The sequence below is a fragment of the Pelophylax lessonae genome, assembly GCF_965119305.1.
Source record: "Pelophylax lessonae genome assembly, chromosome: 2".
Classification (NCBI taxonomy): domain Eukaryota; kingdom Metazoa; phylum Chordata; class Amphibia; order Anura; family Ranidae; genus Pelophylax; species Pelophylax lessonae.
In genome coordinates, this window is record NC_138769.1 from 556,015,941 (window position 1) to 556,031,782 (window position 15,842).

Below are 15,842 nucleotides of genomic sequence, written 5' to 3' on the forward strand. Positions count from 1 at the left end.
TAAATAGTTTATGATGGTGTTAGTGGGAGGTACTTTGGGAAGGAAAGGGTGAGCAGTGTCTGGGAACTAAAGCAGCGTATAAGGAAACCTCAGATGTCTGACGCAAGCCATTTCCTGAGAAAGTCTACTGGATGACGTTTTGTGGGCAGGTACATGTGCAACATCAGATGTCACTAAGGAATCTGGAAGTATCTGGACATACTGATGGTGGCAGGCAGGCAAGAAATGCTTATTATAGTGGCATAAAACAAACATTTTTATTGTGAGTTGTTTGACTTTTGGTATTTTAATAAGGCACTATAATGTTATGTTATGACAATTTTTGGGTTTGAAATAATGGGATTTTTGACTTACTGTAAAATCCATTTCTCTGATGTTCGTTGACGGACACAGCGCCTCATCTTCTTGACTATGTGGGTTATGCTGCCCCCTACAGGAGTAGGACACTATGCAGGAAAGAACTTCACTATGCCTATGGGGCAGTCCCAGGGGGTATACGCCCACTCTGCTTTAGGAACTTAGTTTTGTTACAAGCAGTGTCAGAAGAAAACACCCAGGGGTGGGTGCTGTGTCAGTCAATGAACTTCAGAGAAATGGATTTTACTGTAAGTCAAAAATCCAATTTTCTCTTCTGTTCATTGACTTGCACAGCTCCTCATCTTCTTGACTACATGGGACATCCCAAAGCAGTGTCAAAACATGAAGGGTGGGAACAGCAAGAAAAAATACATTCCCAATCTAAACATAGCCAACCAGGTAACATGGAGCTCAACCATAAAACAACTGGAGCTCACCTGAAAAAAGTAAAAACACCCTCAAAGGGGACCAAGTCCTCTAAACAGCAGCCTGCCAAACCTTGTGACCGTAGAAAGCATCCGCAGATGCCAACTTTGTGAAAGTGTGCACAGATGACCAGGTAGCCCGCCTTGCACACCTGCACCACTGACAACTGATGACCGAAGGCCAAGGAGGCACTAAGCGCCCGAGTAGAATGCGCACTAACAGGGAAAGGAGGAACCTGAATCACTGTCTGTCTGATCCATCAGGAAATGGTCGCAGCAGAAGCAGCCAACCCTTTTCGAGGTCCATCCGTGAGGACAAATAGAGAGTAGGAATTAAAAGACTCCGTAGCTGCCAGGTACACCCTGATTGCGCGAACCCCATGCAGGAAATAAAAGGCAATTTCCATAGGATGCTGAGGCTTGGGACACTGGGAAGGCAACACAACATTCTCATTCAAATGAAAATCAACCTTTGGAAGGAACGATGGACATGGACGAAGAACCACCTTATCCCTGTGAACCACAAGACAGCACTGCCAGCTCCAACACCGCAGAAATAATAACCAAACCAAAAAAAAAAAAAAAAAAGCCACTTTCTGAGAAAACGTAAGCAGGGGAACTTCCTAAATGTTTTCAAAAGAAGGCTTCTGGAGAATGAACACCACCAAATAGAGATCCCACAGCGGCAATGGAGACCGGACTGGAGGAGCCAAGTGTCAAACTCCCTGGATAAAGGTATGCACCAAGGAATGTGAGGCCAACGGACGTTGAAAGAAAAAACTGCCAGGGTCAAAACCTGCCCCTTGATAGTACTCAAGGACGGGCGCTGATCAACGCCCCGGTTGGAGTAAAGCCAAGATCCAAGACACCGAAAAGGAGCGAGGGTGAACCCTAAGACTCACACCACGCAATGTACGTCTTCCTAGAAGTATATTTTCTAGCCTTTAAGAGTGTAGGAATCACTGATTCAGACAACCCTCTATCCTTCAGCACCTGGCTTTCAACAGTTAAATCCAGCGGCTGTATATCAGGATGGAAGATTGGCCTTTGGGACAGCAGATCTTCCCTGAGAGGAAGTCTCCAAGAAGTATCTGGGACCAGCCGTACCAGATCGGCATACCAAGACTGGCAAGGCCAGTCTGGAGCCACTAGAATGACCGGAATCCCTTCTGCCTCAATCCTGCACAGGAAACTTGGCAGAAGTTTTAGAGGAGGAAAGGCGTAAATAAGACGAGAGGCCAGCAGATCCACCTCGGGAGTACCCCACCGGAGACACAACTGATGAAAAACCTCTGGATGAAGTGACCATTCCCCCTAGTCCAGCGCCTGTCAACTGAGGTAATCCGCTTGCCAATTTTCCCCTCTTGGAAGATGACTGTCTGCTGGACAGCAGAAGCTGAATTGCCTCCTGCAATTTCTGGCGTTTATCCAGAGGAAGAAACATTCTGGCTGAGGCAGAGTAAGACCCAGATAGTCCAGACTGGTGGTCGGACCCAGAGCAGACTTCTGAAGATTCAGTATCCAAAAAAATTCCCTCAGAGTAATCTCCAAGTTGTCCAACAGAGCAGTCGGAGACTCTGCTCGCAACAGCAGATTGTTCAAGTACCCCACTACCGCGTTCCCCCACTGACGCAACAATGCTAGCACCGGGACCAACACTTTTGTGAAGACCCGAGGAGCATAGGGCGAGACCAAAGGCTAACGCCACAAACTGATAATGCTCCTAGTCCACGGCAAAAACGGAAGAAGCGCCGGTGGCCAGCCCATAGTGGGAAGTGAAGGTAGGCGTCCTTGATGTTGATGGAAGCGAGGAAATCCCCCCTGGTGTAGGGACACCACTACCGTACAAATGGACTCCATTCGGAACTTCTGTACCCGCACAAAACAGTTTAGCGCCTTGAGTTTCAGAATTGGACGTACCTTGCCATCCTTCCAAGGAACTGAAAACAAGTTTGAGTAAAAACCGTCAAAATATTTCAATGTCGGAACCGGGACAATCACTCCTTGAAGTAACAAGTCTGGAACTGCCCCAAAGGGATCCCTTAATCGATATGGAGGCGAGAGCAGGTTTGAAGGAGGAAATGTTTCCAGAGGATAAGATCGAAACTCAATCATCTTTTAGCCGGAGCAAATTACTTCTTGGACCCACTGGTCCTGTATCAGGGAGGACCACAGATCCAGAAACCAATGAAGATGTCCCCCCACCCCAGGCAAGGGTGAGGGCACCCCTTCATGCTGAGGAAGCCTTGTGCTCAGGTCTGGCAGAAGCCACTCGTAGCTTACCAGACCAGGTCCTCCAAGAACCCCTGAAGGCCTTGAAGGGCAAAGAATCCTTGCCTTGAGACCGTGAGGGACAAAAAGGCCTCTTGTGAGCCAAAGAGCCTCTGGAAGAAGAGTACTCTTTCCCCCTGTGAGGCCTTTGATATCTAAGGAAGCTCCAAACAGGTGATCACCCACAAATGGAAGATCAGCATTTCAGACCGATAACACGCCCGAGGACCACTGCTGAGACAGCCTAGAAATCAAGGGAGCCACATCTAAAGAGGTGTAACAGAAACTTTAGCCCTTGGACCAACTGATCCGCCAGCTCAGCAAAGGCAGAGGAGAGCTCTGTTCCCCTTCCAGGTCCCAGCAAAGAAGTTTTGCCCACTCGCTCATAGCTCGCAACATCAGGCCAATAGCAAATACCAGCTTAAGTCCCGAACCAGCCAGAGTGAACATATGGCAGGTCAAAGCCTCCGACCTCCTATCAGCTGGATCTGTAAAGACCGGGGACTCTTCAACTGGAGTTACGGTGGCTTTGTTTTGTGACAATATTATCAAAGAAAGCGAGAAAGTGGAAAACCCTCGCTGCCTTGGTTGACCTGTGGGTGCCAAAGGTGACCCGCGCCTCCGATGCTGCGTCAGTCGCATCCTCCATCTCTAATGTTTCCCGCACTGATACAATCAGTGCATCCACTAGCGCCTTTTCATGCGCGGCTAGAAGAGCAGAGGAGTCATCCAAACTATCTGAGCACTCAGGATGCGTGGATGCAGACCCAGGATAACTCGCGTCCGCAGCGGCCGAATCAAATTCAGGATCTGAGGAGACCGATGAAGCAGGTGAAGGCGGGGGACGCTTTTTACTAGTCTTTTTTCCCAGGAACAAATCTACCTTGGACACCAAGGACTCCAGGACTGTGTCAGTGCAGTCAGTTGTTGAGACCCGGAGAGCCCGGCAGCCTCATAGGGGATCTGGTGGTGAAAAGCTCCAGGGACTCCATTATTGGAGAGGGGAACCTACACAAACCTACACCTGCACCACAAGGTCCAGCACAGAGCACCACTGCTGCTACAGCAGAGGGAGAGAGAACCCCACAAACTCCCCACCACCGATCAGGCACTTACAGTACTGAACTGCACACATGCAGCGATCAGGAAGAGAAAAATCCAGGGATCAGCACTAGAGGTATGCGTATGAGGAATGCTGCGAATCAAGCCGAAGCCAGGTCGTATGCGCCCTTGCAAGACGTTTAACTCGCAGACCAGCCCCCGTTCAGTGGGGCTATGTCGTGGCCGACCTATCACGGAGCTTCGGTCTGCATGCGCTCGCTGGCCAGACTGGGGGGGACCCTATGGATCCAGATTATCTAGCCTGTCGCCCAGTCTGGCAATGGATTGTAGATTCTCAACAGGAATAATAGAGAGGAAAAAATTTGATTTAAAAAGAAAAAAAAAAAAAAAATCGCCAGGACCAGAGATCCAAGCAAGGAACTAGGTGCTTACTCCTGACAAGGCAGAAAAAAAATCTGAGTACCTATAGCAGAGAGTGGGAGTGTACCCCCTGGGATTTCCCCATAGGCGTATTCAAGTTCTTTCCTGCCTAGTGTCTTACTCCTGTAGGGGGCAGCACGAAGTCAAGAAGATGGGGAGCCGTGTCTGTCAATGAACGAAAGAGAAATCTATATATATGTGATATATAGTGGTGGGTGGAGGAGAAGTTACTGGAATAAAATGAAACAAGGAAGTGGAGAGGAGAAAAAGTGTTGAGCGGTGTTCTAAATCATTTACAGTTTTTGATAACGGTCTAATGAGTGCTCTAAAAAGGTATGTGTATTTGGTCGACTTTAGATTTACAATTAATTTTTATGTTCTATTACAGGGGATATGGGTTTTTGGGATTTGTCACTTGTAGCATTTTGAATGATGCATGAATCTTTGTTAATTACGTCCAGTTTATACATATGTTAAGATATTAGTTATTCATATTTGAATAGCTAATGGTTTTCCATTGTTTATCCAGGGGTTATAATCTATTCCAGCTACTATAAGCAGGATCTAAATCTCGCACTGCAAAAGGTCACGCGCTAATGACCCCCCCCCCCCCCCCCCAGAGAGAAAGAGACTACCCTCATGACTCACTGTCCCCATACAAGCAATAGTTTAGAAGCTCAGCGGTGGCTCAATGAAAGAAAGTGAGCCAGGAAGCTGCCCGGGGAGAAGAAAACGGCTTCTCCCACAAAAAGAAGGCCTCCAGGCACTCCCACTGGCCTTCACAGCACAAAATCCTACACAAAAGGGCTTAAAAAGGCTGTACCAAGGTGGCCGCTGCCATAGAAGCAGGCGGAGGCTACAGGAAAATGGCAGCCCTGTATGGGAAGGTGGTAATCGGGACCACAGGGCGACCCCCCCATCAGCCTATCTACACCATCCAGCTGAAGTAACCTCACCAAGGTCGTCCCCCCCTACTAGTGTCCTACTCCTGTAGGGGGCAGTATAACCCTACTGCTATGGATCAGAGAACTGTGTAAGTCAATGAACGATAGAGAAAGAAAATTTTCTAGGCATTAGATGAACTAAACCGTGCCCCATCTTTGATATTAGGGCGAGGAATAGTGGCCCATTGTTGGTGCCAGTGGCATGAATTTTGCCCCATTTTTGGTGTCAGAGGGCAGAATAGGGTCTCATATCAGTGGAGTGAAGACTAAAGGCAGGCAAAGGGCTGCAGTTTGGAGTCCCCTGACATAGATCATCCTCCGCACCGCTATCATCCCTTCCACACTGTGCTCCACGAGTGCTTCAAGCCTAGCTTTCTCTAATGCAAGGTAGTTTTCCCGGTCACGATTGCAGACGGACAGCGGTGAGAGCCGGCGAGGGAGGATGGTCTAATGTGGACAGCTTTATCCCAGATTCCTGCACTCTTAGATGTGCCTCTTTTAACCATCAATCATGTGAGTTGCTAAATATTGAACCTTCATTAAATTTAACTATATTCCTACACTGGATTTTGCTTCTGATCCCCTGGTGGAGGCTGCCATTTGTGGATGGACATTTTATGGTTACGCAACCTATCACATAGCTATAATCTTTTTATATGGACTATAAACTGAAGGACTTATGAATAAATGGTGTGGAACAAAATCACCCGAGTTTCCATTATTTCTTAGGGGGAAATTCACTTTGATATGAGTGCTTTGGATTACAAGCATGTTTCCGGGAACTAAATATGCTTGATATATATATATATACATACACACACACACACACATACATACACACACACACACAGTATCTCACAAAAGTGAGTACACCCCTCACATTTTTGTAAATATTTTTATATCCTTTCATGTGACAACACTGAAGAAATGACACTTTGTTACAATGTAAAGTAGTGAGTGTACAGCTTGTATAACAGTGTAAATTTGCTGTCCCCTAAAAGTAACTCAACACACAGCCATTAATGTCTAAACCGCTGGCAACAAAAGTGAGTACACCCATAAGAGAAAATGCCTAAATTGGGCCCAATTAACCATTTTTCTTCCCCGGTGTCATGTTACACGGTCTCAGGTGTGAATGGGGAGCAGGGGTGTTAAATTTGGTGTTATCACTCTCACTCGCTCATACTGGTCACTGGAAGTTCAATATGGCATCTCATGGCAAAGAACTCTGAGGATCTGAAAAAAAAAAAAAAAAAAAGAATTGTTGCTCTATATAAAGATAGCCTAGGCTAAGGGAAGATTGCCAAGACTCTAAATCTGAGCTGCAGCACCGTGGCCAAGACCATACAGTGGTTTAACAGGACACGTTCCACTCAGAACAGGCCTTGCCATGGGGTCAACCAAAGAAGTTGAGTGCACATACTCAGCGTCATATCCAGAGGTTGTCTTTGGGAAATAGGAGTTTGAATGCTGCCAGCATTGCTGCAGAGGTTGAAGGGTGTCAGTGCTCAGACCATACACCACACACTGCATCAAATTGGTCTGCATGGCTGTCGTCCCAGAAGGAAGCCTCTTCTAAAGATGATGCACAAAAAAGCCCACAAACAGTTTGCTGAAGACAAGCAGACTAAGGACATGGATTACTAGAACCATGTCCTGTGGTCTGATAAGACCAATATAAACTTATTTGGTTCAGATGGTGTCAAGCTTGTGTGGTGGCAACAAGGTGAGGAGTACAAAGACAAATTTGTCTTGCCTAGTCAAGCATGGTGGTGGGAGAGTCATGGTCTGGAGCTACATGAGTGCTGCCAACACTGGGGAGCTAAAGTTTGAGGGAACCATGAATGCCAACATGTACTGTGACATAGTGAAGCAGAACCTGATCCCCTCCTTTCTGAGACTAGGCCAAAGGACCGTATTCCAACATAACGACCCCAAACACACCTCCTAGACGACCACTGTCTTGCTAAAGAAGCGGAGGGTAAAAGGTGATGGACTGGCCAAGCATGTCTCCAGACCTAAACCCTACTGAGCATCTGTGGGGCATCCTCAAACAGAAGGTGGAGGAGCGCAAGGTCTCCAACACCCGCCAGCTCTGTGATGTCGTTGTGGAGGAGTGGAAGAGGACCCCAGTGGCAACCTGTGAAGCTCTGGTGAACTTTATGCCCAAGAGGGTTAAAGCAGAGCTGGAAAATAATGGTAGCAAAATTTGGACATTTTCATGAAGGGGTATACGGACTTCTGTTGCCAGCGGTTTAGACATTAATGGCTGTGTTTTAGGTTATTTTGAGGGGGGACAGTAAATTTACAGTTATACAAGCAAAACACTCACTAATTTACATCGTAGCAAAGTGTAATTTATTCAGTCTTGTCACATGAAAAGATATAATAAAGTATTTACAAAAATGTAAGGGATATGTGGAGATATAGATAGGTTGTGTGTGTGTGTGTGTGTGTGTGTGTATATATATATTATATATATATATATATATATATATATATATATATATATATATATATATATATATATATATATATATACATATACACATATAAACACGTGTCTGTGCCAGTGAGCAGGCCGGCGAGTGAGTGGGCCAGTGGAGCAGGCTGGCAGATGAGTGGGCGGCCAGGCTAAGAAGCAGAGAGATTACATCTCTCACCGCCCACCCTGCATCACCGCAGTTCAGCTTCTGACAAAACACTGCCCTCACTGTGCAGCCGTGGGCAGCAGAGAGATTACATTATATCTCATTGCCCGCCCTCACCCTGGGACACAGCCAACGGCAAGTAACAATCCGCAAATGGTGGCAAGCGATGTGGCAGGCAAGCGACAGGCTGCATCTGGCGGCAGGCAAGCTGCATCTGGCGGAAGGCGACAATGGCAAGTGACACACTCAGGGCTCCCACTGATTCTGCATTACGGCGAGATGAACTATTTCATTTTATATTACAATGTAATAAAATAAATAATGCAATTCAATCATTCTGGCACCTTAACCATGGTGCCGTGATGCTTGAAGCATCAACACCAGCCTCTGCCCAGATAAATTTCCTGCGAAAAACCACATTGCGCCGCCCCCCAGGGTTGGGAACCACGGCTGTAGCGTTTCAGGAGACCCGCTGGGAGATCACAAAGATCTCCCGTGAAGTTGATAAAAGTGTTAAGACTGCTGCCACTGTCACAACTGGCCTAAACACTTTCATCACTGAGGTTGGCAGGTCTCACTATTCATCTTCCCTACCCCTCCTCCGTACTGAGAGAAGTGGCATTTTAATAGGTCACTCCCTCCCAGCCGCATAGGAAGGAAGAATAGTGACACTGACAGGATTCCATTTCCAGGGATTGATTCTGTAGGCAATACCTTATATTTCCGGCAGTGCCCCTTCCGAGACTAGACTCTGGATCCACCCCTGAACCAGAGCCAGTGAACTTTTCATATTGCCTTCCTTCCTTTTACTAGTCTGTGTCAATAAGCATTGACGTTTTAGTGTCTTTTAGAAGTATTTGCTCACATCTACCTTAGACAGGTGGTAGGGTTTAGCTCAAAATCAAAGAGAAAAGCAATCTGTACAGTTTGGGCCTGAGAGCCAGGTGATCCTTATTCCTCTCAAATTACATGTGAGTCAGACATGTTTGTCACTTGTGTTAGAATGATTGTATGACAGGTTGACTTTACATATTGTCATTAAGAAATTATAACCGTTATCTGCATTTATCACAGTTCCTTAAATGCAGATTAAATGCAAGCCTCGAGTTCTAGACGATAACTGCAGAAAGACTTCAGCTAAGCTAAACTCAGATTTGCAGGTTAATAAAAATATTTTCTTCTTTAGACAAACGGATCCCTTCCTTGTATAGTCAAACCTATAAATAAGCCAAACACTTCACCTGGTCCAGTTGCTTCTGAATCTTGCTTTGCTGCTCAGTAACTATTTTCAGCTTCTCTGCATCTGCCTCTGGGAACTCTCGGCCTGCTTTCTTTGCAGTCCTTTGTTTAGCACACAGAGCTTTTCGGGATTTGCGGTGAACCCCAATTTGTTCCTCCAAGACTTTTAACTGCATCTGCAAGAGCTGCTGTGTGTGTAAAAGCCACTCTTCATACTGGCGCTGGTCTGCTTCATCTGTAATATGGAGAATAGGTCGAAATTATTCTTTGCAACTTAGTACACACATTTTCATGAAATTTGACACTTGCAATCAGCTGTTTTTGGTATGTACGCAACTGCAATTTGAGGCAAAAATAAAGATAGACAGTACGTTGTAACAGCATTAAACTGGATTTAAGGTGGATTTAACAACATACTTACAGCTGAAACCGAGGCTGATAAATTCACCAAGGTAGCCAGCCAGTGTTCATTAAAAAAAAAAAAAATGAAGCAGAACTAAACCCTCTTATTCATTACAGACAAGGAAGCTGCCATCTTCTCCTTTGACCTGCAGTTGCCATGATACTGAATGTGTGATCAATTAAAACGCCAGCCACTTAAATGACTTGACAGTTTGGTTGTGAGCACAAAAGTGTCATAATTTACAGTATGCCTTAAATGTAACCCTTTTGGAAAACTGTTAAATCGATGGGTTTAGCTCCACTTTAAGTGTATTCTGGAGTTTAAATAATGTAAGAATCTGAATTTCGATTGGGTATTATCCCTGAATGGCAGAGATCAAACTGGGAGAGCGAGAGAGGAGCAAAAAGCCACTTGTACATGTTTTAAAAAAAATTATACTGATAGGAGGAGAGAGAAAATAGTGACAGAGGGGTGGGCTAATGAGCCAACCACTTCTCCTTTCACTGATCAGTCACAGGCTGGGGGTAGGGGGACAAGACCTAGTTGTATTGCTTAACTGCCATAGAGAAAAGACCAGTCTTCAAGCTGGGTGTGCAGTCACAAAAATGAATACAGGAAAGTAAAAAAAAAAAAAGAAAAAAAAAATCTTATCTCAAAATGCAGAGTACAGAACACAGGCTGGATATTTATAGACCCTAAGCAATGAAACCGGTATGGGCAATACAAAGGCAAATCAAACAATGCCAACAGGTATAATAAAAACAAACAAGGATCAAAAACCCAACCAAACTAGTACAGAACCTTGTAGTCAAAGGCAGTGTCTGCAGAGGCCTGGACATCCACCTTATAAGACCTGGAAAAAGTAAAAATGGAAGACTAGGTGGAAGCATTACAAATCAGAGCAATAGATGCTTGATGTCAGAAAGCCCAGGAAGCTCCAACTGATCAGGAGTAGTTAGAATGTTAAAACATAAGCCCTATCCAGCTAGCAACAGTGGAAAAGAAGCAGGGTGCCCTTTAGGAGATGTCAGCAATACCAAAGAAAAAAGTATGTTTTTTGGATAGAGGCCCTGGCTATCAGATCCGAACAGCATTAACCAAATCCTGACAATAAGAGAGCAATTTATCAGGGGTGCCTTGGGGTAGGACACAAAGGCAGACGGCTGACATGACCAAAGGTTAGAATACAAATGAAAGGCAAAACAAGAATGTATGTATGTATGTATGTATGTATGTATGTGTGTGTGTGTATGTGTGTATGTGTATATATATATATATATATATATATATATATATATATATATATATATATATATATATATATATCTTTTTTTTCCCCCTTTTCTTTCATACAAGCACATGGGCACAGCAGGCAAATAGAAATATAAGGGGAACATTTTCCAACAGATACTGCTCTCTGAAGAATTAAATATAACAGTTGACATTTTAACAATTTCAATTGAGAACTATATATGAATATATCGGTACAGAATTCCAAGTAGCATGCGACATTGGATAATTAGGATAACATTTGTGTCCAGCAGTCATAACTGTAGGCTTTAAAAACTTCAAATGTCACAAGGATAGAGATTCCTCATTCAGCTCCTCCAGTGCTCTCTGCTTCCCCTTGCTCTCCGGCCCCCCCTAGTGCTCTTCTATCTCCTGCATCATGTCTGCAGTCTCTGACCATCTCCTGCATCATGTCTGCAGTCTCTAACCATCTTCCTGCATCATGTCTGCAGTCTCTGACCATCTCCTGCATCATGTCTGCAGTCTCTGACCATCTCCTGCATCATGTCTGCAGTCTCTGACCATCTCCTGCATCATGTCTGCAGTCTCTGACCATCTCCTGCATCATGTCCGCAGTCTCGGACCATCTCCTGCATCATGTCCGCAGTCTCTGACCATCTCCTGCATCATGTCCGCAGTCTCTGACCATCTCCTGCATCATGTCCGCAGTCTCTGACCATCTACTGTATCATGTCCGCAGTCTGACCATCTACTGTATCATGTCCACAGTCTCTGACCATCTACTGTATCATGTCCGCAGTCTCTGACCATCTACTGTATCATGTCTGCAGTCTCTGACCATCTCCTGCATCATGTGTGCAGTCTCTGACCATCTCCTGCATCATGTCCGCAGTCTCTGACCATCTACTGTATCATGTCTGCAGTCTCTGAGCATCTCCTGTATCATGTCTGCAGTCTCTGAGCATCTCCTGTATCATGTCTGCAGTCTCTGAGCATCTCCTGTATCATGTCTGCAGTCTCTGAGCATCTCCAGTATCATGTCCCAAGTCTCTGACCATCTCCTGTATCTTGTCTGCAGTCTCTGACCATCTCTTGTATCATGTCTGTAGTCTCTGGCCATCTCCTGTATCATGTCTGCAGTCTATGACCATCTCTTGTATCATGTCTGCAGTCTCTGACCATCTCTTGTATCATGTCTGCAATCTCTGACTATCTCTTGTATCATGTCCTCAGTCTCTGACCATCTCCTGTATCATGTCCTCAGTCTCTGACCATCTCCTGTATCATGTCCTCAGTCTCTGACCATCTCCTGTATCATGTCCTCAGTCTCTGACCATCTCCTGTATCATGTCCTCAGTCTCTGACCATCTCCTGTATCATGTCCTCAGTCTCTGACCATCTCCTGTATCATGTCCTCAGTCTCTGACCATCTCCTGTATCATGTCCTCAGTCTCTGACCATCTCCTGTATCATGTCCTCAGTCTCTGACCATCTCCTGTATCATGTCCTCAGTCTCTGACCATCTCCTGTATCATGTCCTCAGTCTCTGACCATCTCCTGTATCATGTCCTCAGTCTCTGACCATCTCTTGTATCATGTCCTCAGTCTCTGACCATCTCTTGTATCAGGTCTGTAGTCTCCGGCCATCTCCTGTATCATGTCTGCAGTCTCTGAATATCTCTTAGTCTCCAATCTCTTATCAATTTATGCTGAAGGTAGGACTGTGCAGGGGAGGCAGAGAGTGCAAAAGAGGAACTGTGATTAGAGAGACGGGGGGCAGACTGCAAGGGGCACTGTGATGGGGGGCTGTGAATTTTGTGCAATAAATATTCTTGAAAACAGTACAGGGGATATACTCCCTCTCTCTGCTACAGGTACTCAGTTTTGTTACAAGCAGTGTCAGAAGAATACAACTCCTCAAAGGGGTGGGTGCTGTATCCGTCAATGAACATCAGAGAGATGGATTTTACGGAAAGTCAAAAATCCCATTTTCCCTTTCGTTCATTGACTGACACAGCTACTGACCTTCTTAACCATTGGGACGCCCCAAAGCAGTGTTAAACATGAGGGGTGGGAACAGTGAAAAAAATTCACAAGGCTAACTATACCCAGTAAGGAAAACAGGAGCTTAACCAAAACTGGAGCTCACCTGAAAAATATAATACACCCTCAAAGAGGACCAAGTCCTCCAAGGAGCAGCCTGCAAAACTTTGCAGCCAAAGGGAGCATCTGCAGATGCAAACCCATCCATGTTATAGAACTTGTGAAAGTGTCCACCTTGCAAATCTGTGTCACAACCCTTTCCAAGGCCCATGTGCAAGCACAAATAGTGATTCTGACTTCCTTAAAAGACTCCGTAGCTGCCAGGTACATCCTAATTGCCCGGGTCACATCCAAGGCATGCAAAGCAATTCCCTTCGGATGTTTTGGCCTAGGACACAGGGAAGGCAACACAAGGTCTTCATTCAAATGAAAATCAGAGACAACCTTTGGCAGGAATGACAGACCGGGAGGAAAAACCACCTTCTCTCTGTGAACCACCAAGAAACGTGAACGACAGGATAACGCCACCAATTCCGACAGCCTGCACGCAGACGTGATAGCCACCAAGAAGGTCACCTTCTGCAACAGCGTAAACAGGGGAATCTCACAAAGATTCTCAAAAGGAGGCTTCTGAAGAAATGAAAGCGCCAAATTGAGGTCCCAAGGCAGCAACTGAGACCGCACTGGAGGGGCAAAGTGACTAGCTCACTGAAGAAAAGTAAGCACCAGGGACTGTGTGGCCAAGGGCCGTTGAAAGAAGACCACTAAGGCTGACAACTGACCCTTGAAAGTACTCAAGGCCAGTTTCCGCTCAACACCCTGTTAAAGGAAGGTCAAGATCCGAGTCATCGAGAAAGAGCGAGAAAGAACCCCAAGAGATTCACATCACGCAATGTAAGATTTCCACGTACGATGGTAGATCTTCCTAGAAATAGATTTCCCATTTTTTAACAGCGTTGGAATCACAGACGCAGACAAACCTCTATCAATCAGTACCTGGCGTTCCACAGCCAAGCCGTCAAAGCCAGTGACTGTAAGGCAGGATGGAAGATCGGTTCTTGGGACAGAAGGTCCTCCTTGAGAGGAAGCTTCCAAGGAGCGTCGGCGACCAGCCACACCAGATCGGTGTACTAAGCACGGCAAGGCCAGTCCGGAGACACTAAGATGACAGGAATCCCTTCCGCCTGGATCTGGCATAGAAGTCTTGAGCCGAGACGCCAACAGATCCACCTCGGGGATGCCCCACTGGAGACACAACTGATGAAACCCCTCCAGATGAAGGGAACACTTCCCATGGTCGAATGCCTGCTGAATGAGGTAACCCCCCTACCAGTTTTCCACCCCGGGAACGTGTACGGCGGAGAGGGCTGGAACAAACCATTCTGCCAACCTTTAGAATGCTGGCTACCTTCAGAGCCGCCAGGACACTTCTTGTGCCCCCATGGTGATTGAAATAAGACCCAGCCGTGGCATTGTCTGATTGAATGCGCACTGGACATCCCTGAATACGATCCGTCCAATGGTCCAGGCACAGTCTGATCGCTCAGAGTACAGACATTTTATCAGTAGTCTGGACTTTTCCAGTGTCCAGAGCCCTGAGCAGAATTTTTAGCAGAGGACACTTCCCCAGCCGGACAGGCTGGCATCCGTGGTGACCACTGTCCAATACAAGGGGAGGAAGGATTTGCCCAGACAAAGCGCCGGAGAACAAAGCCGCCATATCCGCCGGATCGGATCGCCCAGAGACTAGAGCTGCACGATTCTGGCCAAAATGAGAATCACGATTTTTTAGCTTGGAATAAAGATCACGATTCTCTCACGATTCTCTGTGTAACAAAAAAAAATTGGGATAACTTTACTGTTACGTTTTTTTTTTTTTATTCATTAAAGTCTATTAATTGCGTTTGAAAGACTGCTGCGCAAATACAGTGTGACATAAAATATTACAACAATCGCCATTTTATTCTGTAGGGTCTCTGCTAAAAAAAATATATAAAATGTTTGGGGGTTCTAAGTACTTTTCTAGCAAAAAAAAACTGATTTTAACTTGCAAGCAACAAATGTCAGAAAAAGATCCAGTCTTTAAGAGGTTAAACTTCCTTTCTCCCTGGCAGAGGGAAGAAAAAGATACAAATGTAATCATTTTTGTTTATAGTTACTGGGAGACTTTGCTGATAGCCGTTTGCTGGGAGGCTTTTTTTTTTTTTTTTTTCCACAGCTGTTCTCTCTGCTATGCAAAGAATCGAGCATATCTCAGGGTTAGATCGTCAGGGGGGGTGAATCGAGATCGCGATTTTCATACGATTAATCGTGCAGCTCTACCAGAGACTACAGAGTCTTGTCCCATTTGGCCAGAATCTCCCTTTGCAGAGACCCCGTATGGAACTGTGCAAACGGAACTGCCTCGAAGGCACACACCATCAGGTCCAGGTCCAGGACCAGCATGCAAGTCCGGAGGGATGACCATCTGATGAACAGCAGGAGACAAATTGCAGCCTTCAATTTCTGGAGCTTATCCAGAGGAAGGAGCACTCTGGCTAAGGCCAAGTCCACAGTCAGACCCAGATAGTCCAGCTTTGTGGACGGAACCAGAGCAGACTTCTGAAAATTCATAATCCAACCGAACTCCCTCAGAGTTCGTATGGTAATTTCCAGGTTATCCACCAGACTCCGCTCGCACAAGGAGGTCATCCATGTAGCCTAGTTTCGCATTCCCCTGTTGGCGTAACAACGCTAGCATCGGGGCTAACACTTTTGTGAAGAAGAGAGAAACAGA

The 15,842-nt window shown here is 45.8% G+C and overlaps 1 protein-coding gene across 2 annotated transcripts in view; it reads right to left on the reverse strand.

Annotated features, from left to right (window-relative positions):
- KMT2D (lysine methyltransferase 2D) overlaps positions 1-15,842 on the reverse strand; it is a 340,114-nt gene that overhangs the window by 109,403 nt on the left and 214,869 nt on the right. For both annotated transcript variants that reach the window (XM_082246163.1, XM_082246162.1), the window contains exon 37: positions 9,372-9,604. In XM_082246163.1, the coding sequence (XP_082102289.1) occupies positions 9,372-9,604 (233 nt within the window). The remainder of the gene's footprint in view (positions 1-9,371; positions 9,605-15,842) is intronic.